At 45.7% G+C, this 26474-nt stretch overlaps 2 protein-coding genes across 8 annotated transcripts in view; both read left to right on the top strand.

Annotated features, from left to right (window-relative positions):
• Positions 1–9206, top strand: part of LOC116430551 (uncharacterized) — a 385600-nt gene extending 376394 nt beyond the window's left edge. The window contains 3 exon segments of the mRNA XM_076372297.1: positions 428–594; positions 1566–1629; positions 1976–9206. Of these exon segments, the coding sequence (XP_076228412.1) occupies positions 428–594; positions 1566–1629; positions 1976–2020 (276 nt within the window). The 3' untranslated portion in view covers positions 2021–9206.
• A 372-nt stretch (positions 9207–9578) lies between these two features.
• Sur (Sulfonylurea receptor) lies at positions 9579–26016 on the top strand. 7 transcript variants are annotated; one of them, XM_076371968.1, is made up of 31 exons: positions 9579–11637; positions 13100–13386; positions 15530–15790; positions 15894–15996; positions 17392–17622; positions 18325–18504; positions 18573–18719; positions 18780–18971; positions 19153–19290; positions 19358–19520; positions 19589–19767; positions 19878–20009; positions 20072–20309; positions 20403–20508; positions 20583–20847; positions 20911–21048; positions 21120–21362; positions 21519–21760; positions 21829–21894; positions 21967–22068; positions 22147–22241; positions 22309–22535; positions 22715–22936; positions 23252–23433; positions 23603–23774; positions 23947–24184; positions 24269–24396; positions 24459–24646; positions 24722–24825; positions 25297–25493; positions 25563–26016. In XM_076371968.1, the coding sequence occupies exons 2-31, from the start codon at positions 13166–13168 to the stop codon at positions 25722–25724; spliced, it is 5262 nt and encodes a 1753-aa protein (XP_076228083.1). In that variant the 5' UTR covers positions 9579–11637; positions 13100–13165; the 3' UTR covers positions 25725–26016. The 7 variants fall into 7 exon arrangements, with proteins under 7 accessions (XP_076228083.1, XP_076228088.1, XP_076228084.1 ...); XM_076371973.1 differs by having other exon boundaries at positions 20586–20847; XM_076371969.1 differs by having other exon boundaries at positions 9579–11203.
• Positions 26017–26474: the final 458 nt, after the last annotated feature.

Below are 26474 nucleotides of genomic sequence, written 5' to 3' on the forward strand. Positions count from 1 at the left end.
CCCGGTCGCCTGTTAAACACAGTAAAATCATCGAATTTAATATTCAATATCAAACTCTGCATCGGTACCAGAAACATTGAAATAAATCCCATCGAGTTACTTTCAACTAATATCGTCTACAACTCATCCAGTACTCGAACATTCCCAGCGAAACATGTACAAGTGCAAACGGTTCGATTTCCGGGAACTCTGAATGGTCCAGATAGCCGAGGATAGTCGGTCAATCGAGGTGCTGCCGTAACCTATAGAAAGCACGAGATCTCACGAGTCCCTTTCACGGGGCCAAGCCAAGAGAGACCCTGCAGCGAGCTTGCGGGCCATGTCTAAGGGGACGCGTTAGTACCGTTTCTCCGCTAGGAACACCCTCTTCCGGTCTGTCTTGGAGCTTGCTTGAGCCTTGCATGGCGGGTCATGGTTCTTGTTTCAGGCCGCGGCAGCAGCAGCTGCAGCGTCACCGTTGCTGAAGACGCCCCTCTCGACGGCGCAGCAAGCCACCTACGCAGCTGCAGCGACCTACACGGCAGTGGCTGCGCGCGCATACGGCGCAGCTGCAGCTGCGGCACAACCGGTCGCAGGATATGCCGCAGTCGCGGGGTAAGCGCGCACCTAGACCACCTAACTTCCAACACAACACCACCACCACCACCACCACCACCACCACCGCCGCCGCCGTCTACGGCGACGAATACGCCAACCCCCGCGGGCACTGGCCGGTGTTTGCTAGTCAAACCCCGGCTCCTATTCGCCGTTTCAGCCCCTTCACAGTCCCGTAACCGTCCACCCTCGACACGTATTAACACATCCACGACCGGCCCGGGCTTTCTCAAAGTTTCCACTTGTTGACGGTGCCTCCGTCAAGATTCCATTGGACGCTGGCCGGTTTAATTTCTCGGCGCAGCGACCGAGCGCGAGATGTTGATGGCATTCCGGACAAATTGCCGGGAAATTTTTAGATACAACGCCGGATGGAGTTATTGTCGTTCCTTTGAGAAGTGTCTCATGGGACACGCGATGTTTGTCAGGGAATTCGAGCTTGATCTTTGCTATATTGAGTTAGAGGATACGGATGTTGGAGGAGGGAGATGAATTGTTTGCGATTTGATGATCATTCATCTTTTTCCTGCGACGTCGAGGGGAAATGGGTTATTGAGTAGAGGGGTAAATTGAATTAACGGTCGTGGGTGTGTTAGGGTGATTCCCGTAATGAGAAATCTTCGGTCGAGCCTGGAATTAAGGTTTGAACGAGATTCGGTGATACAATGAGTCCGACAGAGATGAAATGATTAATACAAGAAGTTCATGTGTACAAGAAGAACTATCCTTGCAGACGATCCCGGCGTCGCGGCCGAGCTCTCAGAAGTCGCAGATATTTGGAAAGCCAGGCCCAACACGATAGTCCTCCTGAAAATTCTGATAGTCCTGTTGACAATCCTTAGAAACACATCCTGCGTTTGTATTCTCCAGTTTTCTCTTTTTGTTCCTTCGAAATCACATCCTTGTCGATTTTATCTCCTGCCAGATGATAACCGAAGGGAATTTAATATGTCGTCGCGTTGATATTCCAGTTACGGACGTGAGTACGCCGATCCCTACCTTGGACACGGCATTGGACCAGTAGCCGGCTATGGGGTAAAGTCTACAACTAATTACTCGACGAACGGGTCGTAGAACTTTATGCGTTTGAAATAGAACTGATAAAATACAGATCTTGGTGTGTTAACTGAAAAGATCTTTTCAACATAAAAATTGGCGCGAGTGTAAAATAATCATCCAAAAAGAATTGAATTGAGGGGTTGACGCACTGAAGCTATTCCTGAAGAACTGTAATCTTTTCGAGTGTAACAGAGATTAGTAAGGTTTAGAGTTTAATAGACTCGGCACTTTCAGAGTTTTCTATGAAATATTCGCATAAAGTTCCGATGATCAAGGAGAGAACGACGCAGGCATCTAATCATCGGGTTCATCTTGTTTCCAGGCGACGGTGTATAGGGGCACCTACAACAGGTTCACACCGTACTAAGGGTCGCCGTAGGAGAAGCGAAGCGCGAGCCTTCCAAGTACACACATCGTTATACTCAGCAACAACATGACCAGAAGTCGACACAATCATCATCGTCATTCGCCACCGATCACGTTATCACCCCTCCCCTCCCCCCACAATGCGAATACACCTGGATCCTCCGTGCACGCTGAAAGCCTCTTTAGGACCGAGTTTAGCCCTCGTCGACGTGGAAAAACGGTCGTTCGTCATCGATCAGAAGCATCTCCGGGTCTCACTGTTAAGAAGACGCCTCGAAATCAAAAAATAACTCCCAGCACCAATCGGAAATTCGAACAATTGTTAAATTACTGAACAAACTGTCCTCGATGTCTTTAGAGTAGAAAATAGGAAAGAAGGTATCATCGTGAAGACAAAAAAGATCTTGGGATCCTCTAAATGAGTTGGAAAGCCTGAAGCCGCGAGGGCCTTCGATTAGCTATCGCAAGACAAAGAAAGTTGTCTAGCTGGCAGTCGAACTTTCTCCGATCAATAATCAAGAGGAAGAGGAGACACGAGGACACGGGGCAAATTTGGCAAACTGAATTAGCGGACAAAGAGGGATCTTGGACCGAGCTCCGCCCTAGACCTGTCCTTCGCTGCAGTTTGGCACGCTCCAGGCGACGGAAAGCAGAAAACAAGAACCGGAGAATGATTCTAGGGAACTTTAGAAGAGAAAAAAATCAATAGATACGCGCGAGAGGCGTCTTTTTCTCCGGTCGAAGCTTGGGGACCGACAAAATGGCGACCGCGTCGTCGAGCGCGCCCGCGCGTCTCGAGTTCGGACCCGGCAGCCATTCGTGACTCGATTCGCGGTCGGTGCACGTGTGTATATATCACGGCGTGTATATACGTATACATAATACGTATGGATTACAATGATCTCTCTGTAGGAGTCGAATGTAATTGTACGATTCTCCGTTTTGCTCGTGTGCACGCGACGAAGTTCGATCGTCGGGAGACAAATTTTTGGTACACGCGTCGACGGCCGGGTTTTTTAAGGCGCTTTTAATAGGATTTTCTTTGTTTTAATCGCCCCTTGTATATGTGTCTTTCGACGGGAAATCAGTGGGAAACATTGGGACAAAAAAAGGGACGCGTAATCGATATGAAATTTTGTACATAATTCGCTTATCAGATTTCCAGACCGTGGAGGTGTGGACATGCGTAGTAAAAACTAGGATGCTAAGACCGATCAATTTAGTGGCTTCGATATTTTTTTTTTTTTTCTTTTGTCTTTTGTATCGTTTTATCGCGGAATCTCACGACGCACGCGTCGGTTTCGCTAACCGTTCGAGATTTCGGGGCGAGGTTCCTCTTCCTCGCGGGAACAATGGCTGCCGGAAAGGAACTCTTCGTTTGTGTCGAGGAGGTGAACGCGACTTCCGTTCGGTACAGCGGTCGACGCGCTCGGTGATCCGAACGAAAGAGGATCGATGGAAGAACACGCGAGACCCTTTTAGGTAGATAGAGATAGAGCCAGCAGATGATAAGAAGTAAAAACGAAAAAGGACAAAGGAATGGCGCGGTGAAGCGGTTACGTGTGATCGGTAGGGTTTCTATGCCAAATATGTGTGAGCGCGCGCGTCTACGCGTATGCGTGCTGCGTGTGTCCGTGTGTATCTGCGTGTGAATGCGCGTGCGCGTGTGTGTCTGTGTTTGCTAGATCGCGATGGTGTGTGCGTGGAACCGAAACGTGGCCGAGACACGATTTCGGGATGGAAAATCATCCTTGGACACCTTCTGATTCTGCTGAACAGGATCTAGTCGAAAATGAAAGCAATCTCTACCGGTTACTGAAACCAAACGCAACCCTTTCTCTTTTCTTTATTTTTTTTTTTTCTTTTTGTTCGTTTAATACTCATGTACTCACTGACGGTCCGATCAGTGACAGTCGCTTCGCAGGACTCGGTAGCTTACGATCAACCGGTTGCCCGGTAGCTATCATCCAGAAGCTGATGAACGTGTCGGTCACCATCAGACGGGACATTCCTGCTCTCTTGTTTTCGTCACTTTTCAAGCGAGAGGATTAGAAACGCTAGTGGAAAGACTTCGTTTTAACCACGCGGGCATTCGATTTTTATCTGATTTTAACCTGTGCTCGAATTTCATTGATCGTTCATCCGGAAGAGGTTAATTTTGGGATCGTTTTATCTCGGACCGCGGACGTGTTCGTGATCATTATTTTACGGTGTTCGACATTGGAGATGTCTCTCTAAGTTCCTCCGAGTCTCGACGTTTCGACGCTTCATTGATTCTTTCCACCGGGACACGCCCGTTCTTCCCACCAGACTCATTTTGCTCGCGTTTCAGAGGACGAACGCGAAGTTTTCTTTTTCTAAGTTCCTTGATTTTCATCGTCGGTCTCGATCACCGATATGTTTTCTCACCTGTTCCACAGCCCGAATATTCAATTCAATCGGAGACGAACTTCCCACACACACACACACACACACACACACACACACACGTACACGACACGTATATACATATACACACACGTACACACAGAATACTCCTTTATTATGGGTAACGCGAAAGAAAAATGGTACGCACACTGAGCCGAGTGAGTGATAATCCCTGTTAAATTCTAGTTAAGTGGAGATTTATCGTAATAAATAAATAAATGAATAAATAAAAATATATATATATACATAAATATATATATATATATATAATTATATAGGTAAGCCGTGCTGCGTGACTCAATGTGAAAAGAGTAAATGGTGGAATGCCAGAGCGAGAGCGGTTTGAATGAGTCCGTGTGCGAAAGAGTGAGACAAAGACAGGCGAGAAGAGGAAGCAAACAAATCGCGCGCGTGCAAATAAGATGAACAAAAGGGGATATCTAACAGAACACAAAGAGTCCGTGTGAATAGCCAAATATGACAAGAAACGTTCTTTTTTCTTTTTTTCAATTTTCTCTCTCTCTCTCTCTCTCTCTCTCTCTCTCTCTCTTCTCTTTCTAAACTCTTTTTTTGTTTTCTCTTTTTTTCGTTTTTCTTTGTTCCATTTGTTTATTTTTCTTTTCTACCATAGCGAGAAGCACGTCAGGTAGTTCTGTCGTTGGTTACGTTACGTTTTATTTCCCCGCTCCCCGCCCCATCATAAATCTAATCAATCGATAGGTGATAGGTACTAGGCTAGTTGTGACACAGGCGGTGCAACCTTCGAACGAAGGGCACAGCCGGATTAAGCAAAAGAAGCATACCCCCGTTTTCTTTCTTTCGTGTTGCGTGTGCGTGCGCCGCCGATACATGTAAATACAACAACAACAAAAATGATAGTAGGGATCGACTGTATGGTTTTAATCTGATCGATCGGATCGTCGAGCACAAAGAAGAAGAAGAAGAAGAAGAAGAAGAAGAAGAAGAAGAAGAAAAAGAAGAAGAAAAAGAATAAAAAAGTAGGAGAAGTTGAAAGAGTACCATGGGAGGTAGAACAAGAAGAAACAGATGAACAGAGAGATTAAAAAAATAGAATGTGGAAGAACAAAACAGGAACGAAAGAGAAAGAATCACCGGGGACACGGTGCACCCGGTTTTTAGGAAAACCAACCGACTTTCCAGCAGAACTCTGCAGTTAACGACGAAAAAACTACACACAGACATACACACACATACACACACACACACACACACACACACACACACACACACACACACACACACACACACACACACACACACAGAAGTAAGCCACATACTCATGATTCTTGTAAACGTTAAATTAACAAGCGTAGATTTTAAAAGGACACTACACAAATGGTAAATACTAGTGATACAACAAAACCGAAAGTGTATTCGTGAGGCTCTCTGTCGCCGAGGGAAACGGCCGATGCGCCCAAAATGGCCGCCAGGCGCGTAACCGAAATGGCCGACGCATGAGAACCTCTCGGCCACCGAGGTGGATCGGTCGTTTCCCACGATTCCGCCGCGATCGTTCCTCGATGAACAAAAAAAAGGGACGTTTTTACTTACACGTTAAGGGTCTGTAGGACCCGCCGCATATGCTCGGGAAACGATTGATATTAGGAGAGGACCGCTTGATATTAAATAATCGTCCGCTCCGGGAAGGGACGCGCGGCGAGACAACGGCGGGCCGACCGAAAACACGTCTATCCCTGTATATTGTACACTGTAATTACAATTTATACTTACTCGTAATCGATACCTTTATCGGTAGACTATTACTACTAGTGGCTAGCGTAAGGTCAAGCTCAAATTCTAGGCGAGACCCAATCGTCTTCGCGTCTTATTCTTCGTCACGAGTGCACAACTCCCCAGCATCCCCCTGGAACTCCATCCATCCCCCGTTGAATCACCGAGCGATCCTTCTTCTTGTTCTTTGTCGTTCGTCTTCATCGGTGCCGTCGATCGCGCAGGCCTATCGTAAACTACCTTGATGTCGATGGATTCACGGCACTCCCCTACGCCCCGTTCCCCCTTCTTCCTGATCTCTCCCACTTTGTCTCGATGGCCGCGCCGTTATTCAATGGGAGAAGCCTCGACGATCCCGCGGAATTGACAACCAGTACGTCGGAGCGGCTGATGACAGCGAACCTCACGTTCCGGGGTAACGGATCGCGTGATCGTTGATTAAAAGTAATTCGATTTGGACTGTAATGTAATCGTAGTTCGCCTGGAGGAACGTGAACGTGTTCTCGGTGCTGAATCGCTTTCAAAACGATAGATAAATTCTACTTGTATTTAGATCGATCGACCGGATGGAGGATTTTGTAAAATATCGGTAAAACGTTTTCTCATCGGTTTCCACTCGATAGAGATCCGCGAGAGTTAGGTAGAAGAGGCAAGTAGAGCGGACTAACGGGAAATCACTGTTGTAATCAATATTAAACGAATTAGGGTTATCGAAGTTAAATTAGTTGATCCCTACGGAGTTGACTGAACGCTGAGAGCGCGGATGATAGCATTATTGGCGTATCCTAGCGACTCGAGTCTACTTCTTTCCAAATTCACATTCATTTCTAGGCGAATCAGATGACTAGCACCTTAACGATAATCGTAAACTCCACCTCGTCGCGACGTAAAGAATAATCCTCGAAACCGAAGTAGCCGTAAATCATCAACCGCTTCGACGAAAAATACGCGGTACAAGGAAACAAGAAGAAAGAAAGAAAGGCAAGGAAGAGAAGGAACCTCCTCAGACCTAAGAATCCCATCCATCTCGGTCCCCACCCCCCGTACGCCCGATTCAAGCAGCTCTAGCGGGAGAATAATCGCAGTGTAAAATAATCCAAGAGATGATACGATGATACGCACCGTAACGTTATACATATATAAATATTATTGATATAATAATATAATTAATGATTATGAAGCAGTAAGAAAACAGGAGGGGATTAAACGGAGAGGAAAAACAGAAACAATGTACGAAGAGGAGGAGTGCGGATCTAGAACGGAAAAGAATGCATTGAACTAACGTAACGACACATCTTACGAGCAACATATCCTAGCGTACTAGGCGAGGGTGGAAGCGTAACGCTCGAGATCCCCGGCGCGGATTCATCGTCGAGAAACGCGTCGTCTTCCCTCCCCATTTTTCACCCTGCCCCTGTCTCTTCTCTCTATCCACGACCTGTCCACCTTCGACTGTCCTCTCATCAACGCACACTTCCGGTTGAACGCTTGACCGACTCTCGGGAGGGAAGTTCCGCGACGGAACGATCCGTTTCCTGCGCTGGATCTCGGCCAGGTAGAGCGCCGACGCCCTCAACTAAAAAAAAAAAAAAGGAAAAAATAACAAGAAAAAAAGTCGATTTTCTTTTCTCGAATTATCGGTGACGAGAGCGCGGAGCAGCGGTCGAAGCGAGACTAACAGAAATAGAACAGATTAAATAAGGGATGTTCCATGACATTAGGGCGGCTAATCGCCGAAAGAGAATAAAATTAAGTCTAAACACTTTCGTAGCGAGTGCGTGCGTGCGTGCGTGCGTGCGTGCGTGCGTGCGTGCGTTATGCGGCGGAAGCGTATGTTCGATTAGTGTTGTTCGTTTGATTTTCGTGGAATGAGCGACGCAAGCGTGGTGAGGAACAATGGCGGCCGTTCCTTGAGTGTGTCTTTTTCAACCCTCGACCGCGGTGATTACCGTTCTTCGAGGAAAATAAAAAGATGGAAATTGTATATATATATATTATATATATATTATATAATATATATATGCGTTGCTGAGGAAATGGCGAGCGGAACAGACTTAGTGTAAAACGATTTTCTTTCCCTCGCCGTCTCGTCAGCAACGAATGGCACTTAGTCGTGTTCCATTTTTAACGCGGTGCGATATTAGAAGTAGATCAGAAGAGATTGTTTGTTGAGAGAGAAATTATTATCATTGTGGTCGAAGGTTCGGAGAAACGGATCTAGCGCGAGGTATAGAAAAGTTAGAGGAACGACGCGATGCCGCTAATAACGGGCAGGTGAAAAAATTGGTGAGAAGGTCACGGGAGAAACGCGAGCAAAACGAGAAAATGAAAAAAAAGATTTATCGATAAAATAATAGAGAACGTCGTATACGACGAAACGCTAACGCCGCCACCTGTTTTTTCGCTTCTCTCGCCAGTGTACACACACAGAGGGGTTCGCGTCCGGGAGACGCCGGCGAACCGTTTCCGGTCGCGAATCCCCTTTCCTCAGGAGCTAAACGGCCGCGTTTGCGTAGTGCGACCGTTCCGCGCAGGAGAATGCAACACACGTACATACACACGATATACACACACATACATATACACAGACACACAGAGACAGACACGATGTACACGCATTACTAGACAGGAGACACCAACATAGAGCGGCACACAGAAAACGCGAAGCGTGAATGTCGGCAAGATATGTTGAAGATGAAGAAGAAAAGGAAAAAATTAATAATAATATTAATAATAATAATAAAGAATCTGAGAAACCGAGACGTCAGGTATATAAATGTATGTACGAGAGAACAAGGAATACGATCAACTCGAACTTTAGTTTGCAAAATAACTGATAGGAGTACACACGAGGTGTCGTTCAGGAACACCTTTATCATTGTCTGATTTGATGATATTTTGTAAGTCTGGACCAGTTGTTAGGTTCTTATTACTCCCATAGCGACTTCTTATGGCGTATTTTCTCTGTATATTGTCAATGTTTATTATTAAATATTTTTCAAATAAAATTACCGTGTACGCCTCTCGTCATTCAACACCCGACGCTGAAACAACGCACCGTGCTTGACGCGGAAAAACACGATCTTGGGAACCGAAACTCGATCGAGGAATAAAAGGAGGAAACAGTCTACTCCAAGATGTTTCCCTTATGTTATCCTATTAACTAAACCTCTAACTATTCTACTAATTAAAGGAAACCGGAAATGATGCTAATATACTCTCATCATCCCCTTAAATTACTATACAATAGCTTTGGCCCACTTGAATCAGCGTCGAACGACTGCCTGCTCCTTTCGCTGCACGTTCCTCAGACTTTTCTCCTTCAACCCTTACGACAATCACGATAAATATTTCTTTATTTCGATTGTTATATTCTCCCACGTGCGTTGCCCTTTCGAAGGAACGTGTTCCGATGAAAGCAGCCACGGCTAAGATCGAAGGAATCCGCTTTTCTAGGACAGGCTCGTAGTTCCAGTGAAAGAAGACATCACAGTGAAGCCTGAACTTTTTTTCCGAGCACTGAGTCATCGCGCACATGGAATTATCATTCGCTCTCTGTTCGACATTCGGCCTCTCATCTGTCAGTAGTCCGCGGACCGTCAACCGGGAAAGACGCGTGCTCGGCTTTCCCGTCGGTCGTAACGCACGTGCGTGGTCACGCGTGATCTTACGAGTCGAACAAGTGGTTCCCACCCTCTCAGACTTCGCATCGTGACCGACGTTGCACCCTTGAGCACCGTGCACGCTCAAAAAACATTTCCCTCGACAGTTCGAAGGAAAACGAGCTGCATCCCATAAACAATCGTCGCTTCGACGGAAGAAAGCATTCGTATCGATTTCCACGAGTCGCCAACGTTGTTTACGAGTGGAAATTCACAAATTTTCCTTCTTCCGTGACTGTTTTAAACCGTTACGCAATGAGCTAGAAGAATGTGTTCCGAGTGCAAGTGCAGCTTAAATCGAATCTTCGCCGCGGTGATCCCGATGCATCCATCAATTCAAATGTCGCGATTATAGAAAGGTAACCGAACGATCCGAATCATCGAACGGGAATGAAAGTCCGATGGTAGGGGCAATTCCATTTGGAATAATAAATCGATTAGACGTTTGATTTGCTGAAAGGTAACATTTCAATGTCCAATTTCACCGTTCGATCGAGCCGCAATGCACGCGCATAATCTGTCGAATTAATTCCAATCGAACAAAACATAAATCACTTCGACACCTAACATTGTGACAAGAGAATTTTAATTCCGCATTATCATACGCCAAAGGAGCTCATAGCAATCCGAATGCGTTCCCGGTTACCGTGACTCGCCACCAAACATCCACCGTTCGCATACCATCTGAAACGTGTTTCCGTCCCGCAAAAATGGAGCAACCTCGCGCGGACAAATGATATTCAGACAACCGAGGCACTCCGCTTTATCTCAGAAAAAGAAACTACACCGTAGACCGATAGACCGGTGGCTGGACAGCTGTGTCCGCTGTTAGAGCGAGCTCGTGTCTCAAAGTTGCCAATCGGAGAACCAGTTTTTGGTCCGGGAACCGCGCGAGAGGTCGACGAATCGTTCGTGCCACGTAATCCCACAAAAATGTAAATATCATGTAACCCCGGAGGTCCACGAGGTCTTCGATGAAAGGATAATACGGAGCGGAACGACGCGTCCCTGGGATGACGTACCTGCTCGACGATCGGAATACCGATCGCTAATAGCGGCGTCGTTCACGAAATTATGAACGAAGGTCGTACGAAGAAATCCGGATCGATTTGGACTACTTGGCTCGTGAACTTCTGTTGACGGGAAGAGAAGTCTCTCAGCCGGAAGCAATCCGTTTCGGCTGGGAAACGGCGACGGGACCGGTGACATAACAGAAAACCGAAGCGCGACTGAGTTACCGTATAAATTATGTTAATGTCGGAGAATCCGCTGTGTAGGGGACACACGAGTCTAGCTACTTCCCTTTGCATCGCTCGGCGAGCACTTTTAAATTCAAATCGATCGTGCGTCGTTAGCTTAATAATGTTTGCCGAGGAATAGAGGGTTTATATGTTCTTCGCGGTATTCTTGGCGCAGATTAACGATCCGCGACCAATTGAGAATGCTTCAAGAGATTTTAGTAATAATCTGTCATCGGGGTACTGTTTGCCTGATAAAGTTCACTGGGAGGAACGTGGTACTTTGAGCGAAGATAATTTGCGAGTGACGGTCAGAATGTTGAAAAGTACATTAATGGAATTATTATTTTCTTTGTTTATTGATTCGATGGACTATGATTGAAAATAGACTGTAATGTGATCATTCAAATGTATTCTTTATTTAATTGTCTTAACGACAAACTGATGTCTCAAAGTTCGCATTGTTTTCTAGGTCGTCGCATCGTCTTCAATATTCCGCTCGCAATCCATGATGAACGGAATCGTTGTCGAATTTTTATGTAGGGTCTCCTTGGATTTTACGGTCTGGTTTTTCCCCGTTGACTTCGCACGAAAGTCTCGATGCGTTCTTGAAAATAATTAGAAATCGAATCCTCTCTCACCGGACTCCTCTTCGTAGAAGATGTTAGGTGCCGGAAAAAGTTCCACCGGTTTTCTTGGTAGCAATGAATCGAAGTCCGATTTCAATCGGTATTCCACTGGTTTAATGAATAAAATTGATAATAGCGGCAAGTTCTGTTTACACAGTTGGCATCGAAGGAAATAAAACTACTCGACAATAAGGTTCTCCGTGTTTAAAATTTAATTTCAAAATCCGTACGAACTTTTTCTGGTGCCTAACAAAATCGTAACCGGGGAATTCAGAATAATTAATTTACTCCGAGTCCTTCGCCGTTAATATCGCAGCAATTTATATTAAGAACGAGAGCATCGATTAATCAGTCTTCAATTTACAATGTATTTCATCTTTATTACCGGAACTCTCAATGTTTTATCATCGCGATTCTTACGACGTCGAAGAGCTCGACTTATCGTAAAAGAACAAATTCAGCGGAATGCTCTCTTCATTTTTTGCGAGAGCTCTTGAACGTTCGCCGAAAACGCGGCTTTTAATTGAGTACTCGGTCCGCGCGGGAACGCACTTGATCCGCGCGGAAACACACTTGACGTACTGTTATCGATAGTTATCCGAGCGCGAGGTATTTTTAGTGAGCTTTCGAAAAGCTCGTTGTCGGGACCGCTGGACCACATCGCGGGAAACTATTTCCCGAGCGCGATTCTGGCGTGACGCGGCCGCGAACAATAACAGAACGAGTTCCTGCGGAAAAACACATTTCACGGTTGCAAGTAGCGTCACGCGATATCGGGTCGGGCCGAAGCGTTTGCGTGAAATTGGAAGCGAAAATAACTTTCATTCGGGAATCGTGTTCCACGGCCACGAGAAAATTGAACTGCTCCGCCAGGATGCAATAGAAATAGTGCGTAAACATCGAGCTGAAATTCTGCCTATGAAAACCTGCAACGAACACGATGAATATTAACGCGTTGACTGACATGAGAGACACCAACGTTTCGCGTGACGCTTGTTCCTTCTACAGTAAAGAAAAAAAAGAAGAATTGTTAATTACTCGATATCACAATTCTTACGTTACAATTTTATGCAGTTATTCGTGCGATTAAATATTTGAATTCGACATTAATTATCTTATAGGCTATTTTCTTGTAATTTTGAAGCTTCGATCACCGGTGACCACCGTGGCAGTCAATATAAACGCTCAACTACATTTCCAAATTACACAACGCGCAGAAATTCTTCGTATGACTTTCGTGTTTAGATGAAGTTCGATTCGTTGATATGCAAGGTGCTCGGGGAACTTTTAAACAGGAAACGGATTGTTTTTGTTATTCCTTTAAAAAAGTTCTTCGACTAGCACCTGTTACAACGGGGGAGAATATTTTTAGACGGTCGCGAGAAAGATGAATCCAAACGAAGTCCAGGAACTCCCGTGAGAGAAGTGCGGGATAAAAATGGAGTTCTGCAAACGATACAAGCTTCTGCACGTTCTGCCGAGACCCGGAAGGCGAATCGTTTGGTCGTGGCGAACGGAGAACGGGACGATCGTCAGGATCGCTGGGAACGATGCGTCGAACGACTGCCCGGTCGAGGTGGTTAACGTTTTCATCCCCGCGATCGCCATTTTGCTGGCGTTGATCGTCTTCTTTAAAGGCAGATGCGGCAGGAAACTTAAGTAAGCCTTTAAGACAATCTAACAGCGAAATCTCAATTTCACGAATCGAGAAAGGCCGTCGGAACTTTGTGAAACGGACAGATTCACCGATAGTTGAGATGTCGGCAAGAGAAAGCGATTAACTCAGTGAATGCTTCTAAATTTTGGTGCTAAGATACTTGAATGATTATTCAGTTGGATAATATCTTCAAATTTCTTTAATTTTCACTCTGTAGAGTTAAACACTTTGGCAACTAAATTGCGCAATTAAGATCAAAGGGATATTTCCAAAAGAAACTCCGTGAATGGAGGACTCCTCGAGGTGTGAAAATGTTCTATACAGTTCGTTCGATAATGAAACCGAAGGACGAGGAACGGGTTTTCCAATTTTCGAGACGACGCAACGTTTAACTGCCGAAATGGAACTCGGACGCGCGACTTTCGAAATTTCGTGGAGATTGGACCCCATTGTCCGCGGAGATAACGGCTTTTCGGGTTTAATTGACGCGAGCCGCGCGGATAATTCGTGGCGCGAGATTGAACGATGCGTCGGGGGATCTTCAGGGAATACCCGGTCCCAACTGGAGCGACATTCGATTAAACGAAATGTCTCACGTTCGCTTTGGGACACTCCATGATTCAGAGGACTGCGTTCTATTTAAACAATTTACTTCAATTAACGGGGTTCGGGCGTAGTTCGGAATTACCCACGCGCGATAGACGTGAGCGGAATAAGATAACCTTTTCGATTCGTAATTCGTGGACGGCCGACTGCCAACCGAAAGGCGGGCAACGTTTTCCCGGGATTCGACCTATTGTTTCACCTTCGTTAACCGGCGCGATAAAATTCTGCGATTCTCGGAAAGAATGTATAAATCATGAAGTGTTTACTCGTCGAACGAGTTTTAAACTTTGTTCGGCGTATTATCTTCCCCTGAAAGAACGAGGCACGACAGTACTGCCGGTTTCGTTCTTTAAACCTCGGCGAAGCACGCGAGAAAGAAAGATGGCGGATTGTTTGCGAACCGACATCGAGCTTTCCGGTATTTCTGGAAGACGTGGAAAAAAGCGGGCTGAACGAGCCGTGAGATAGGCGCTCGAGTCAATTAACAGGATAATTTACAACACGTGTCGGTGCGCACCCGCGTACGCATTCCTGACGCGCGTCACGCAGCCTTTTCGTGGAATCTTAATGGAACAAGATGGCCGCCCGGTTTGGTACCAACGTTCATCCGCGGGAAAATCAATGGCTGACGTTTCCTGTTCGCCCCTGTCTCGAATGCGATCGGATCTTCCGAACAAGCGCCTGATCTGAGTGTGCAATTAATTTGCTACGACTCTTGAAAGATAATCCTTATCGTTTCGGGTTGAAACGATGGATAATGACAAATTGGGACGATAGAACATTGAAAGAATAGTTATTTGAAAGGATAAAAAATCGGATGAACAGAAAATTGGAAGGACAGAAAATTCAAATTGTTTCTTCACGCGCGAAAGATTAGAAAAACGCGCGATGGTAGGAGTGATCTAGAAATTGCTCATCGAATGAGGAAGATCGCGGTTATCAAAAAAATCGTCGCGTTTCTCCGCGATACGGTGAATTACGATGTCGTAATTCAAAGCATCCATTACGAAAGCGAACGGCAAGGCGCACGCTAGAATTCCCGCGAATTGGTAGAAAACCGCTCTGGAATAAGCGGAAGTTGTCAGGCGACAGCCGACGCACGATAAATTATCACACCTGCGGGGAGGAGGCTAATTAATTTTCTTCTAGAGTTCGACGGCCGTGTGAACGCCGTGAAAAAGTCACGATCCCGTTCCGTTTCGTGTTTCTGATTACCTGAGAAATTAATTCAACGATTTTTACCCCCGGGAAAATTGATAAACCAACGGGCAGCATTTGATCGATCGGTCCCGTTGTAATTGTGCTTTAATGGACGCGCGGTGATCGTTATACAAGCCGTGATTATCATACGGTTATTTCCACGATAATAAATTCTAATTGTAGAACACATATTCGATCATTCGCCGATATGAAACGCGAACACTTAATTATATTCTCGGTGATTATTGATTCGTGAAATTGAAGTTCCGCTAGTATGGAAAGGGTTTATGGTCAAGTTGTTACAAATCGCTATCCTTTTCTATCTGTTTTATTGCGTAGAGTATCTAGGGAGCTCCTCTCGTTTCACACGATCAGGACACTGTTGTGCATGTTGATCTTGCTGGTCCTTTTCCTGGAGGTCTGCGAGTCCTTTCTGACGACCACATCCTTGTCGTCCATTTTCACGATTTTAGCGGTCCTCTGCTGCTGGATCCTTCATCGGCAAACAGAAATCAACGGGGGCTACGGGATCGCCTTTTCGGCGGGAATCTTCGCCGCCATTGGCTTGGCGCGAGCTTGGAAATGCACATACTTATCTGGGTCAGTAAAAGAGTAATCAAGTAACAGAGAAAACAAGAAATTCTCGAACCAGTAAATTTACAAGTAACACGTTCACCTCTGTACAAGAATATTCTCGGTTTAGATACGGTTTATCCATCGGACACGTTCGGTTGGCGACCGGCGCGGCGTCCGCCATTTTGTGCGGCTCCTTCGCCGTTCTGGATTCCTACACGTTCTATCTGACGGTGAGTATCCTTGATTAACATCTCAATCACGCGGTGAAACCTTATCAACGGGATTCCGTTAATACAAAAATATTCGAAGCATGTATGATCCCATCAGAGCGAAATGAAAAAATTGAAATTAATATTTTTCACGTAGCGTTCCGCTTTTCCGCGTTCAAGGAATTAGAAGCAGCTCTAATCTGAATTTACGACTGTCTCACGGTTCTCGGAACCACCTTACGGGAAGTATCCGACTGGGGAATTAACGGCGTAGCGCTACAACCTTATCGAGAAGAGCCAGCTACGGCCGGTAACCGAGCGCAAACATTTGTTTTACATTTGCTCAGCTTGTTTGAATAATAATGTTTATTATCGCCGCGCGGCGAGAGAGTCGGCTCTTATCGGATGGGTAACGTTACTTTTCCTCCGACGCCGCGCTCTAAACTAGATCACAAAAATAGATGTGGCATTCATTTGTGCCGCTTCGCGGAAATAAGACCAGGAGCGTTTACCGATGCGACTTAATTCGAACTGAGCTCCCCTCGCTTAATCTTGGAGAGGCATTATCTTTTGCAAACATTTACTTTGAATGTTCCGTAGCTGAATGTTCCTCCGCGAAAACGGTCGGCCAATCGTCTTCGCTAATCGACAAACGTTCAAATTACGGCGCTGTTTAATTCGGTGTGAAGCGATCAACGATAAAAGGCAAATCGTAAAGAACAAACGAATAAGTTATTTTTTTCGGTGACAAATAGACTGACAAACACGAGTGCACAAAATACGAAACGCAGAAGTATGTTTTCCTTCTACCTCACGTTTAACTAATTAAGATTCTCGAGAGAAGCAATCAGCTTCCACCGAAACGTTGTTTCCCTACGTCCAGTTTTCTAGTGACAAATGGTCGTAATACCGTTCTCTTGTTCCGAACGATCGACAAACGCCGCGAATAAGTCGATAATCCGATCACCGGTGGATTAAATAAATGAGTCAATCGGGAATGCGATTAAGCGCCGCTGAAAGGGTTGCATTCCAGCCGAGCCGAAGAAATCCGCTTCCCCGCGCGGTCGATCGATTCAATTAAGAAATTCCCGGCCGCTCGCGCCAACACGCGACACATCCACACCCCCACCCCCCGTTCGCTGACGGTTTGAATTGGCCGGGAACCAGACAGCATATTTCACGTCTAATTATAATCGCGTTAAGAGCACGCCGCGCCGGCTCGAGCGTCTTCAACGGGGCCGGCGAACGCTTTCCCGTGATTCCAGGCCCGCGTATAGGTACGCACGCTCCGAATAAATATTTCACGTGCACGCTCGCTCCTTGACCCACTAAGAAGCGAGCCCGACTGCTGGAACGCGCAAACGGATCCCTCTAGCGCCGGGAATAACTCTATAATCGCCGATCCTCTCGCCGCAGACGAGACGCAGAAGAAGGTACTTGATCAGACAGGACTTGGACGGAGCGAGGACCGTTTACAGGCACTCCGGGGCGCCATTCATCAGCAGAATCACCTTCCACTGGGTGATCAATCTGTTGTCCAAGGGATACGCCGCTCCTTTGGAGTCCCAGGACCTCGGGGAACTGCCCGTCGAAGAGTCCGCTGCGCGACAGTTCGAGAAGTTCAGAAGGGTTTACGATCAGGAGAGGGTAAAAGAAATATATTAACCCTTTCCACTCGGAAGTTCTTTCCTAGAAATATGCAAGATTTTTCAGTGAGATACAAACGATATTCTTCGAAACTAACAAATGAGAAAACGTATATGAATTAAGAAACAAAGTTATTTTATTTCAATGTTTCACATATCGATGCATTATACAGAGCATAATGTTATATATAAGACGATAGTTTTGCTATATCGAATCTAGTGTTGACTGAGCGTCACCTCTCGAGCGCAAAGGGTTAACGGAATACTTGCTCGCGAAGAACGATAGTAAATTGAATCGCTCGTTGACTATCGGTTAGCTCCACTACTTAGATCTGTTAAGATTGTATCGCCAAAACACTAAATTAGCTCTTAATTTTCTATCTTTAAAGTAAATCTCGCCATTGGGTTTAGTGCCGTGGAAGAAAAATTCTTTTGGACACGGAAAGGTGACAATGATAATAAAGATTACTTCAAGGGTGTACTATTTTATGTATTTTATGTTAGATTAAAGCTACACCCTTAGTAACGAAGTAAAAGTACATTTTACTAAGTTTATTCGACTTTCTATTTAAAGAGGAATTTTAGAAATAAATGTACAACACTGCATTGCTTTTCTCTACTTTCCGTTTCGTGAGGTTAACTGATTTGGCCAATGAGTGGCTCGATTGTTAGTAAACGATTAAATATTCTGAACACCACGAAGGGCAAAGCGAGATTGTCCCTTTGGCGATGTTTCTGGAAACGAGTATGGCTCCCGTTCGCTGTCGGGGGCTTGCTGAAACTGCTGGGAGACGCGACCACCCTTGTCGGTCCGATGACCATTTCGAAAATCTTGGATTACGTGTCTGCGTCTCAAAACGGAACTGTTCATCGATATCATCGGGTATTTAACGCTCGTGGATCTCGTTCTTCGGCTATTCGCATCAGCGATCAAGAATTGAATGTTTCCAGAGCGCCATGACGTTCTCCGAGGTTCTCCAAAATGGCTACTTCCTCGCTCTGCTCGTGTTCGTGTTCGCGTTGCTGCAGAGCACTCTGAGCCAGGCCTCCACTCACGTGCTCTGCGTCGAAGGAATTCGTTTGAAAACTTCCCTTCAGGTATAGACTCGAACGTCGAGTCCTGAAGAGCTGCTCTAATTCGATACATTATGTGCCTAGGCGTTGTTGTACGACAAAGCGTTGCGCCTTTGCTCGTGGAGCATAGACGACGACTGCGAGAAAGACGGTGAGCAACAGAAGAGTCAACAGACCGCTGACATGGGGACCCTAACGAACCTCGTCTCCGAGGATGCTTATAATCTAATGAGTTTCTTCTGGATTGGGCATTACACTTGGGCCATACCGTTGAAGGTAAACAAAGATGCGTAGAATTTGTCAGTAATGATAGCTGATTCTTAGTTTCTTTAATTAAAGTCTCTAGTCTGGGTACTAGGCTGGATGAACTTAGATCTAATCTAAAATATAGTCTCTTTAGAATTAAAGACTTTAGTCTAGGTATTAGATTAGATGAACTTTTAATTTCTGATTCTAGATCACTGTCATCGTGTTCCTTCTCTACACGAAGCTAGGCATCAGTGCCATCATCGGCGCGCTTTGTTGCATTCTACTGGTTACCCCTATGCAATTGCTTCTTGGGAAGAAAATGTCGGAGAACTACAAGTCCATTACAGTACGTTCAACGCATCTATCTCGTCTTTCACTGTTGCAAATCTTGCCAACGAGAAGAATTGCTTTAGAATAGAAGCGATGCGAGGCTTCGTCTGGTCAACGAGGTGCTCCAGGGGATGAAGCTGGTGAAACTCCGAGCCTGGGAGGACATTTTCGAGAAGAAGATCAGAGGGACGAGGAACGAGGAGCTGAAGATGCTGGACAAAGACTCCTTCTATTGGACTCTCATCAGTAAATTCTATTTCTTACGTTAACCGAGGCATAACAACCTCTGAATTGATTCTCTTCATCGCTGCCAGATTTTCTCTCGCATGCTTCTTCGGTCCTCACCACGCTCTTCACGTTCGGAGCCTATTATTGGTTGGAGGATCGTAGTCTGGAAGCTGGCAACGTTTTCGCGAGTTTGGCCCTGTTCTCGCAGCTCACCGTGCCTCTTCTGATCTTTCCTGTGATGATGCCTATCATCATCAATGCTATGGTAGGCTATCGATACATCATTGTGCAGTCGAAACGGAAAGAAACAATTCATTTCTCGTCTACAAATATGTCATTTCATCAGTGTCCATTCATTCGCGCGGTTTCATTCAGGTGTCTACAACCAGAATGGAAGATTTCCTTCAGCTCCCAGAAATGGTGAACGTCCTGCCGGATCCCAGCGACGGCAGGTCCGACAACATCGACAACACGTCCTCGCGGACCAATTCCATGGACGAAAACACTGTGAGTATCCGAAAAGTATATCCCCTTGGAATTCGTCCCTGAACCTCTTCGAGTTCTTCAAGGCAGCATCGACGAAGGTGCACAGCGCAGCGACCTTCGGATCGTTAGACAACATCGAGGAGGACGAGGAGGACGGACAGTCCTGTGGTTTCAGGGAATACAACCCCGATATCGGCTCCTCTACGGACACAGTGTTCGAGAAAGATCCTGTGATTCCGGTACTCCGAATGGAGTCCTGCGTGTTCTCCTGGGGCTCCGAAGAAGGACAGCTGTCGATCCGGGAGCTCAGCTTTCCTAGCGGTAATGAACTTCCTTGTTTCCGAAACAAATATTCGAGTGCTAATTCGCAGCTTCATGGAGTTCCTCGTTGAATCCTGGTTATATTCTATTCAGGTCAACTGACGATGATCGTTGGAAAGACGGGAAGTGGAAAGACCTCTCTGTTGTTAGGGATGTTAGGCGAGATCCAGAGAACCTCGGGAACCGTCGAATGGATCAAGTGAGTCCTCTCGATTACCAAAAATCGTGTTAAAACATAGCACCTGATAATTTATCATTAATCCTGTTGCAAAGTAGGGGATCGAGGATAACGTATGTAGCTCAGAGACCCTGGCTACTAAACGCTACCTTAAGGGACAACGTCCTTTTCGGCTCGGCTTACAAGCCGAGGAGGTATCGAAGCGTGTTGAAGGCTTGCGCGTTGTTGCCGGATGTCGAGATACTTCCTGGCCACGACTTCACGCGGATCGGCGAGAAGGGGATCAATTTGAGCGGAGGTCAAAAGCAGAGGGTTGCTATAGCTAGAGCGATTTACAGTGACGCGGACGTTGTTATCATGGTCGGTTCGCATGATTCGATGAAGTTTCTAAGGTGTCTATTCTGTAACGTCGAATGCTTGTAGGATGATCCTCTGTCCGCGTTGGATCACCAGGTTGGCCAGCAGATCTTCGATCAGGGAATCCGGAAGCTTCTTCTAAGAAGCGGGCGCACTGTGATCATGGTCACTCATCGGTTAGAATTGTTGTCCACTGCTCATCAAGTACGTCAACTCATTCTGCTTGAGACTTGAATACTTTAACACCTGGGAAATGATGCACCGTAAACATTCAGGTGATCGTGATGGACGACTGTCAAGTCAGAGCTACAGGCACGAAGGCTACCATCGAGAATTCGTATCCGGGCATTGCTAGTGAATGGAGGGAAGCTGCGACGAGACACCACGACGAACGTCGACCTCACAGACCTGCCAAGGACTGGTGGTCCCTGCTTAGACTGGTTTCTAGAATCGGCATCAACGTGAGGAGCAAACAAGCCACTGATGGCTCGTGGATCACTGAACAGGGAGCTCACGTAGTGAGTATTCAACGACAAATCACTCGTTAGTACCTATAGTGGCGTTCAAAAGTTCAGATCGTTTTTGGAACTTTTCTTATTCAATGAAGGCTTCAACACGAATTGAAGATTTTGAAGCCACCGAAGTCACTGTCTGACGCAACTGTTTCCCCTTAGAATCCACCGGTTTTCGTGCCGCTCAGAATGCAGAGAACCACCCTTTCCGGGTCGAGATACCTGGCCCCCGACCTCACGGACCTCCCAGTGTCCACGGAGGAGTGGAACGTCGCGAAAAAGCAATCGAAGTCCCATCGAAACGCCGCTAGGTCGAGCAGTCTACAGCCGCAAAGGCGACCACCGCCCGTCCTCCGTCAAAGTAGCACTCCAACGATGCTCGAGAGCGGAAACATTATACCTAGGTAGTCGGTAGCTAACGTCCTATACTCTTTTCGTGTTGGATCAGCTTTGATGGCACTTGATGTTTCAGGAAGAGGAACAACACGTTCGTTGGGGAACAGACAAGTGGTGTATTCAGGCAGATATTCTCTGGCAGGTTCGTTCTCTTCCAACTATTCGACTGGAGTTTAAAGAATACAATAGGATTTATTTAACCCTTCTGTCCTAGAATTGTCAGTCCACACCCTGACGAAATGAACAGAGACAAGAGCGTTCTCCGTAGGTTGATGCCGTCCAATTCTAGCAAACAGATGCAGTACAACATCAAAAGGTATAGGATTCGCCGTCCCCAAAGAATCATTGAGAATCCTTCCTCTGTCTCCTCTGAAGCTAGACGAATTTTGTTTAGATCCAATCGAATACAAGAGGACAATCACCTCCCAGTGGAAAGATTAATATCAGTGGAATCCAAGGGAACCGCGGATACCAGTGACACCGAAGAAAGTTGGTCCACTTCGATCAGTTCGGTTCGAGGATAGATTAGATGACGATGGAAGGCTGTTTGTTACAGAGTGCTACGATGTAGAGGACCACGATGAATCCCTTTACGAAGACAATAGCGGAATGGTCACTAGAATGATTTGCATGGATTACTCGAAAGCTGGGGGATGGATACCTGGCCTGATTTACGTGGGCATGGCAATTCTCTGTCAGATCGTCCGCGTGTACACGGACCTCTGGCTCAGCCGATGGACGGACCAGGAAAGGGACACTTGGACTCGTGGAGAGCAAAACATGGTCTATATACCTCATTTTCTCTGTTTGTAAATAACACAATCTCCAACGAGAATAAGATACAAAAAACATTTGAAAAGTTCGCTACCAATGAAAGCTTGCAACCTTTAATTTGGAATTACTTCGATCTTTCAATATGGTCTCTCATAATCTTAATACATGTTAGTACATTCAAATTCCAGACGTGGTTCTACTTCAGGGTCTACCTGATCCTCTCCGCAGCCTCCATACTTCTCTCTTTCGCGTGCAATGCAGTTGGACAATGGACAGGAGCTAGAGCGAGAAGAAAACTCCACGAAGAAGCGATCTGCAGGCTTCTAAGAGTACCTCTGTCGTTTTTCGAGTGCAATCCCGTGGGGAAAATTTTGAACAGATTCAGCGCTGACATAGGTGTCATCGATAAGGTTTGCATTAGAAGTAATTAACCCCTTGCCTTATAATAACGTGTAAAACTTATGAAGATTTTAAACAGAATTTAGGAAGCATAAATATTGCTCAGTTCTTTTGAATTCGAATGAAATGTTCTTCCGTTATCAGTTGCACTTCAGAGTAAACATGAATATAGGATACACCTAGAATCTGTCGTTTTCTCGATAAATTATTAATTATTAATAGGAAAGTAGTTGTGTCGATCACAGTTGAGAAGAAAAGCATAGGGCAAGGGGTTACAGGTATTCAGAATGGGACACTGTAAGAATCGAATGGGATTTCTCTTGAAGAAAATATCCACGTCGATCCAAAGGCTGACCTTCTTCGTTCTGCTGTGCGGTTCGGCGATGACAGTGAACGTGATCATTTCGCCGTGGTTTCTCGTCGCTGCTCTGCCAACTTGCGCCGTCTACTATCTCGTCCAAAGGTTCTACAGGCGAAGCGCGAGGCATCTGCAGCGTCTGGACGGCAGGTACCTCGTAAATTTTTGCGAATTGCGGCGCAGAGTAAATTAACCGGTCCAAGTCACCGATTTACCCACAGCGTACACACGTTTTGCATATCTCGGAACGCTTCGCGACACGTTTCGGGGAGTTACAAGAAAGTTACGCGCGTTTCAGACCGTAATTAACACTTTCCAGTACTCGTTGGCCAATCGCGACTCACTTCTCGGAAACCCTGAGCGGCCTCGCCACGTTGAGAGCATCGAAGCAAGAGAATCGATTCATGGCCCAGGCTACGAAGTGCTTGGACACCAACACGAACGCTTTTCTGCTGTTGAACGCGAGCAGTCGGTGGTTGGGGATCGCTTTAGTAAGGAAACCGACAGGATTATTGATCTTTTCATTGATGCACTATTATAGAAAGCGATTGGCAAGCTACAGTTATCCTAGAATATAGTTCGCGACGAAGGAACTAAGCTTAGGCGATCACTTTGAAGTTTAGTTACTCAAATCACGTTTTAGATCGTTCAATTGACTTGCAGGATTATTTGGGCGCCATTATAGTGGTCACGGCAACGTTCGCCGCGTTAATATCCGCAGAGCTCTATCCAAACCGGGTGACACCTGCTCTAGTCGGTCTGGCGATTAATTACACTCTCCTGGTGCCAATTTATTTGAACTGGGTGGTGAAATTCACCGCGGAGATCGAGATGTACATGGGCAGCGTTGCCAGGATATCCGCTTACAGTCACGCAGACATTGAGAATTATCAAGAGGAAGGTAGCTAAACATTCCTGTGATCATTCCTGAAAACATTCATTTCATTTCACAAGTGTTTCTCGTCAAGCATCCAATTTCCTTCAGGATTCCAAGTGCCCGAAGACTGGCCAAGCAAAGGCGAAATCGTCTTCGATAACGTTTCATTGATGTATTACTCGCAAAGAGAACCGGTGATTACTAATTTGACTTTAAAGATTCCTGCAGGCCAAAAGGTAAAACTAGCAACAAAGAAAATCCTCGTTTTATGAGACAATCACGCGAACATTTCGCATAGATCGGCGTTTGCGGGAGAACCGGAAGCGGCAAGTCCTCCACAATGATGTCCCTCTTTCGATTAGTGGAAATCATTGAAGGTACAGTTTTGATCGACGGAGTGGACATTCGCCAGGTGCCTTTGAGGCTGCTCCGCTCACGACTTTCAGCGATTCCTCAGGATGTGATCATGTTCGGTGGTACCATTCGGTAATTCTTCGCCAACTTTCTTCCTCATTTTCGCTTTCACAACATTGAAATTACGAATAAAACAACGGTCGTTAGGGAGAACTTGGATCCACTTTCCGAGCACGAGGACCAAGAACTTTGGACCGCGTTGGAGGTGGCGCAGATTAAGGACACGGTAGCTGCACACCCTGAAGGACTCAGTAAGGAGACAATGAACATTTTTGAGTAATTCGCATCGTTAGCTTATATATACGTCTTTAAACTAACTTGCCAATGAAAAGTTCGTCTATATTACCATATTGTTATATTATCAACCCCTTGTCCTGCAATATCGTGTCAGACTCGTGATGAAGATTTGAAACAGAATGTAACAAGTATAAATATTATTCAATTTGTTTGAAGGAAAATTGCATATTATTCCTCTGTTATCAATGATTGTACTTTAGAGTAAACGTTAACACGAAAAATGCTTATAATTTTTATCTTATTTTCCATAAATCTTGTAATAACAAAGTAATTATATAGATCATAGTTCAGAAAGAAATCAAGGGGTTAATACATTCTATATTATTGTGTTTATGATCTAAATAACAATAAAAACAAAAGAATATCCGATGCAAATGGGTTAAACGGTCTCGATATGGAATAACATCAATTTTTCACGAAAACAGGCTTCGAGGTGCGAGAAGGTGGGGAAAATTTCTCTTCGGGGCAGCTGCAGTTGCTCTGCATGGCCCGCGCGATGCTCCGGAAGTCCTCGATCGTCGTTCTCGACGAGGCGACCAGCGCGCTCGACGCGGCCACCGAGAAGTCACTGCTGAAAACGGTTTCGACCGCTTTCGAGAACCGAACGGTGATCGTTATCGCGGTAATGCCAGCTTGCACCGCTTTATCTAACCGAATGGAGCAAACATAACGAGTTACTTTCGATTTCCAGCACCGGGCGGCCGCTCTGCTCGATTGCGACCGAATAATCGTCTTCCACGAGGGGAGGATCGTCGAAGAAGGCTCGCCAATGGAACTGTCGAGGCAACGAGACGGATTCTTCGCGAATATGCTGAAATCCAGCAAACGCAAAGAAGAAGAAAGCACTCGCTAAAAGCGAAACGTCACGGGACAATTAGAAAGACTGGTTTCGAACCCCATCGTGCCAAGTATTTATTTTTGATAAGGAAGATAAACAGAGAGTACGCACCGGGACTCGTCGAATTACTTTTGTAACGCATTAAAAATGGTCGTTGATCGACCGCAAATGTATTCTTTCATACTCCGTCTACACTGTGTGATTAATCTGTCAATTACAATCGACTCTACCCAATTTCTCCATTCGTCTTAGATAATCTATCCGATTCGTAGAGTAACTCGAGGGAAACAGCCATATTACCATTAGAACAATTTCAATGAAAACTAAACTGGAACACATGATTTTATGTGTAAGTAAACTTTACCTTGCAAAGTAATCAACTAGAATTAAAATCGCTGATGAAACATCAACTGTAATTGTATAAGTTGATGTAAAACATCAACTGAAGTTACCCTATATAAAAGTAATGGAAGAAAGGGGAAATCCTCAGAGTTATCGTGTACAGCTCAGAAGGCCACTCAAGGGGCAAACACTCGTCGAGGAAGAGTAGATCGCAATCGGCCTCGATAATCTAGCCAAAAAGAGTCCAATGGAAATGTACTTTCCGGTCCCCGTTTAGGTGATTGCCTATCGATCGCGGCGAGTCCACGTGTAGACCGGCGAATGCGTAACGTCGCGGCGGCGGTAGCGACCGTTGGACAAGGTGCCAAACGATAATAATTACCAATACCCCCACGGCGATCTGTATAACGTACGCCGCGATGG

The sequence above is a fragment of the Nomia melanderi genome, chromosome 11 (assembly GCF_051020985.1).
Source record: "Nomia melanderi isolate GNS246 chromosome 11, iyNomMela1, whole genome shotgun sequence".
Classification (NCBI taxonomy): Eukaryota; Metazoa; Arthropoda; class Insecta; order Hymenoptera; family Halictidae; genus Nomia; species Nomia melanderi.

Coding starts and splice junctions, on each gene's coding strand:
- Sur (XM_076371968.1), top strand. CDS start 13,166: ATGGAGTTCTGCAAACGATACAAGCTTCTGCACGTTCTGCCGAGACCC. Junction 18,972..19,152: donor CTTGGGCCATACCGTTGAAG/GTAAACAAAGAT, acceptor TTCTGATTCTAG/ATCACTGTCATCGTGTTCCT. Junction 22,536..22,714: donor CTCGTGGAGAGCAAAACATG/GTCTATATACCT, acceptor TTCAAATTCCAG/ACGTGGTTCTACTTCAGGGT.